The 4553-nt window shown below is 39.4% G+C and overlaps 1 protein-coding gene across 1 annotated transcript in view; it reads left to right on the top strand.

Moving 5' to 3' along the window:
* Window positions 1-649: 649 nt before the first annotated feature.
* VSIG1 (V-set and immunoglobulin domain containing 1) overlaps window positions 650-4553 on the top strand; it is a 21976-nt gene continuing 18072 nt past the window's right edge. Inside the window, exons 1-2 of the mRNA XM_029086389.1 lie at window positions 650-698; window positions 4036-4193. Of these exons, the coding sequence (XP_028942222.1) occupies window positions 650-698; window positions 4036-4193 (207 nt within the window). The remainder of the gene's footprint in view (window positions 699-4035; window positions 4194-4553) is intronic.

The following is a 4553-nucleotide window of genomic DNA, read 5'->3' as shown; positions in this document are numbered from 1 at the left end:
GATTAAGACTAGATGAAACACATTTTATTGTCAGTTTAGAAGATAACTTTTATTTTATCTTTATTTTGGTGTGTTATCTTATTAATGAGTTCAATATGGAAAGTTTAAGTTTCAATCATGAGTCCAATGTAATCACTCTGCATTAAACTATGTATAAAAAAATATTTTAAAATAAAAACGTACAAAAGCACATTATCTCCACATGCCCATTTTTGAAAAGAAATTATAGAATAAACAGGAAATAGAGATTATTCCTTATTCATATTAGGCCTGACTCTAACCCTGGTAATGAGGCTGACTACTAAATAGGTCCACAAATACTTTTCTTGTACTCAGTGGAAGTACTTATGCAGGCAAATAGGGCTGGGCCCTGGCAAAAGTGGGAGAATCTGGGCTTCTCTGAGTCAAAGGTTTATTATTAACAAAACCCTCAGTTGCTCAAACCCCACAAAATGGTTTCAACTGAACAGTCACACCACTAGTTGGAGAAAGGCACACATGTGATAAAGGAGGAGAATGAAAAAGCTTATTGACGTGTTGATACACAGCTGATAAGGAAAACAAAAACCCACTTAAAAAAACCAGCAGTTGAGTTTTAGCTGAAGTCAGAAGCAGCATCTGGTCTCTTTTCTCTCCCAGTGTCAAGAAGATGTTTGCAACGATGCTGAAGATATTTCCAATTCTAGCCATCCTTACAGGTAAGAATAACAAACCGATTGACACAGCACTGGAATAAGGGAACTTGCTGAAATAAGAAAGCAGGTGAACCTGTCTGGCAATCCATGAAAACATCCAAGATTAATTTCAGGATGGAATGAAATCATGGCTATGATGCTATGCCATTCTGTGGAAATCAGCAAGCTGACCGCTGACTGGTAAGAGGGTTTTGCTCAGGAACAGAATTTTAGCTTTGGTAAATTAATGCTTTGCTTTAAAGCCAGGAAGAGGCAAAGAGATCTTACACAGAGTGTTAGGGTCCTTCAAGCGTTTCAAGGTTAGAATTTCTCACACGCGGCTTTTGTCTCCCCTTGACAATAGCCCTGGGAAATGCTGCCTCAGTCCCACCTCCACCAAAAAATTTTTGGGGATTCTTAGCTTTAAGCACGTAAACAATCCTTTGGACTTCCCTGAAGTTAAGTGAGGACATAATACTTTGTGGAATCTAGTAATTAAATGGTATATTAAAGATTGTATATTATTCATATTTCAAGAATATTTCATTGTGCTAAGCTTTATTTTTAATATATACAGAAGGAGATATTTTAAGTCTAATGCTCCGTGGAGGTGAACAGCCTCTGTATCCACTAAAGCAAATGAAAGTTAAGTTTTCTTTTCAAGATGGAATTATCTGGTTTGGATGTCAGAGAAATATTTTAAATACTTGCTCCTGGTGTTTTCATGTTATCTCTCTAACACACACATAAACCCTGGAGATTTTTGCCTTAGAAATGAAAATAATTCAGTGTTAGTATCAATACTTTTCAAAACCATGTCCTCTAATATTAAAGTTCTGGATTTAAGAGCAGCAGTGTGTCCATAATGATGGGTGCCACTGACTGGGGGTTTCTGCAGTGGCTAGGAAAAGATTAGCAGACTTGGATTTACTTCGTGAGCGTTAAAATCGGCATGGGACTTCAGTGAACGTGGGCGATTATCAATTAACTGCAACGACGTGCTCTGTAGCAAGGAAGCACTCTCACTGTAACATTGATGAGTAAAAGACATGGATCAACTATTCTTAACAAGTTATGGTCCTGTTCATGCTAGCTTTTCCCACTGAGTTACTTCTTACTCATGCACTTTTTTCATTTAAACCAAAAGGCCTGTGTGTATGAAATGGGATTAGGAGTTTGAAACGGTAAACAGTGAACTACATGCAAAGCACAACTCACATCAGCTTCCGTGTGAGGAACAGGCTCTGCGGGTCCAGTTCGCTCCATTTGCAGTCAAAAGCTCCATCTCACAATTAGCAATGGATTTAAACAGCCTCGCTGGACAATGGAAGTTTGACAGGTTTTGACTTTATATTTTTACTAAAGCAAAGCCTGTTTCAACTAAATGTATTTCTTCAAAATATACAGCTTCATGGAAACTAGAATGCTTTGTGGAGTCGTTTCTGGTAAAATTAATTTCTTCTGGGAAAAGAAAAAAAACAAAAAAGCTTATAACAGCCAGGCTCTGTGGCACTCCTAACTCCAAAAAACAGAGAATGATAAAGAACATATGTGGAGCAGATGACTGGAAAATCGATGTTTTCAGTAGAACAACATTGTTTTGAAAGACCATAGCTTTAATCCTGCAAAGAGCAGAAAATAAATACATGTAAACCTAGAAGGATTATTGTGGCAAGAAATGATCATCCTCTGGACAACTCTAATTCTTAAAGCTGAGAACAGTGAACTGAGACATCTAAAATAATATTACGTGGCTTTTACATTAGATCTCAGTAAGGATTAAGCTACTGTGAACTCACAGGACAAGCAGGCCCTTCAGCCAGCACTGGGATCCCCTTTCCCCAAGGCAGGTTTGACACATTCAGGTCAGTCTCCAGCCATTCCTGTGAGACTGTCTTCAGATATAATGTAAATTTTGCTGCAGTTTAAACCTGCTAGTTCTCATCCTAGCCACCACCAACACAGAAAGCAGATTATTCCCTTCTTCCTTGCAGTGAGCTTTTACTGTTGAAGCCACTGAACAAGGAAAACAGATCCTGAAGAGTTCAGACAGGTTTGCATGTTGTAACAATTTACACAGTTAAAGTGTCAATAGAAATTATATTTCTTTTTTAAACAGTTTTTTCTCTCATAGGGCTGATAATTGGCGCAAAATACTCTTTTAGTATTAGCGGAGGTTCTGCTTAAACTTTCAAAAGCAGTATTCTAACATAAGATGCACAGATACTCCACTGAAAATAGTATTTTGTATGTTTTGCCTCTATCATTCATATATGCAATAAGCCCATGAGAAAATTATTATAACATGAAGTTCCCACCTTGCCTGTTTTGCATAGAAAGCTCCAAAAGACTTACATTTTCTGTCACATTCAAAAGAAATACATTCTCCTTCAGAATCCTTAGACATTAGCTTTTAAACTGGACTCTGCAATCTAGCAAAACCCTGAAATTCAAACTTATTTTTCTGACAGCTCTTGCTTTGTTGCTGTATGTCACCACTGCTAGGAGCTGATATGGAGGAAACAGATAAATACTGTAAGATGGTGCTTGATTCCTTTCATTAATATGATTGTGTAGCCAAGACTGATCAGAACATTACAGGAAAGGGCTCACAATTCTGTTTGCTCCCTTTCTGCTTTGAGCACAACAGAAAGGGTTGCTCAAGTTATCATCGAATTTCTCACAACCCATAAAATAAAAGCAGATCCAAAAAGCTTAGTTTGACATTTCCAATGTAAAAGCATTACAAAAGAACAGCTTCTGCATGTAAGCCCTAAGAAACCTAAACAAAAGCAAAGTAAGTAGCAAAAGAGAAAGGCTGCTGGGCTCCAGCCTGGGGAACCCAACAGTGCCACTGAGTCCCAGTCAGACCCTAAGAATGGAAGAAGAGACAACAATGTAGAAGATGGTGATCCACGGCAAAGGAGATCAGGTATCTAAAGGAGTAACAGCAAAAAAAGAGGGCAAGAAGGGTGTAAAAGAGGGCTAGAGACAGCTGCAAATGAGAGTGGAAGGTGCAGGAGAGCACTGTGAGTGCAGAAGAAGGGTTTGGTTTAGTCACAGGCTCTTGGTGAGAAGACAAGTCTCTGCAGGTAAGAACGAGTATGTTTTTAGGAACTCAGCTTTTCCAGAATATTATTTGTTTTAAGGGCACAGGTATTCTGGGGGATTTATTTGCTCGTTAGCTTTTACCCACTCCCAGCTTGTTATAGCTAAAAATTCCACACAAAGCCCAAGGAAAAGTGTACTGAAAAGAATGACAGGACATGCCCTGTGGGATCCCTTCAATAACGCAGGGAGCAAGGTGCTCCCACACAGCTCCCAGGGTCTGCCCTGGCTGATCTCTCCTTCCTGTCCACAGGCCATGTCAGCAGTGTTGTGGTGACGGTCCCTGAGAAGACAGTGAATGTCACTACAGGTGGAAATGCAACCCTCCTCTGTACATACACGAGTGAACCGCTGGGAAATTTCTTTATTCAGTGGAGCTTTTACAGTGCCAAAGAGAGCCAACTTAATACCGTAAGATATTTATTTACTATTAATATGAAGTTATATTTAAGATATTCTTAAGTCCTCGAAGAATCTTGTTAGGTTTGATGGTGTTATCCTCACTACAGACTAGGGAGGTAGGTAATGTTGGTGTTCCCACCCTAAAGACAGGAGACTGGGATGCAATGAAATTTAGGGGCAGAGGCACAAAGTTACCTAGGCTCCTAGTTCCTACTGGCATGCCTGAACTCCTTTAGAAACTTATGAGAAGGTACAAAAGGGTTTCAGATGCTTAAGCAACTTGCTTCAAGTCACACAGGAAGCATGAAGCAGAGCAAAGACCAGGTGTCCAAAAATCACACAAGAGCTGCAGCCCCTGGACCCTTTTCT

The sequence above is a fragment of the Antrostomus carolinensis genome, unplaced genomic scaffold (assembly GCF_000700745.2).
Source record: "Antrostomus carolinensis isolate BGI_N321 unplaced genomic scaffold, ASM70074v2 scaffold24038, whole genome shotgun sequence".
Classification (NCBI taxonomy): domain Eukaryota; kingdom Metazoa; phylum Chordata; class Aves; order Caprimulgiformes; family Caprimulgidae; genus Antrostomus; species Antrostomus carolinensis.
The sequence above is the reverse complement of the archived record's forward strand: the minus strand, read 5'-3'. Positions and strand labels throughout refer to the sequence as shown.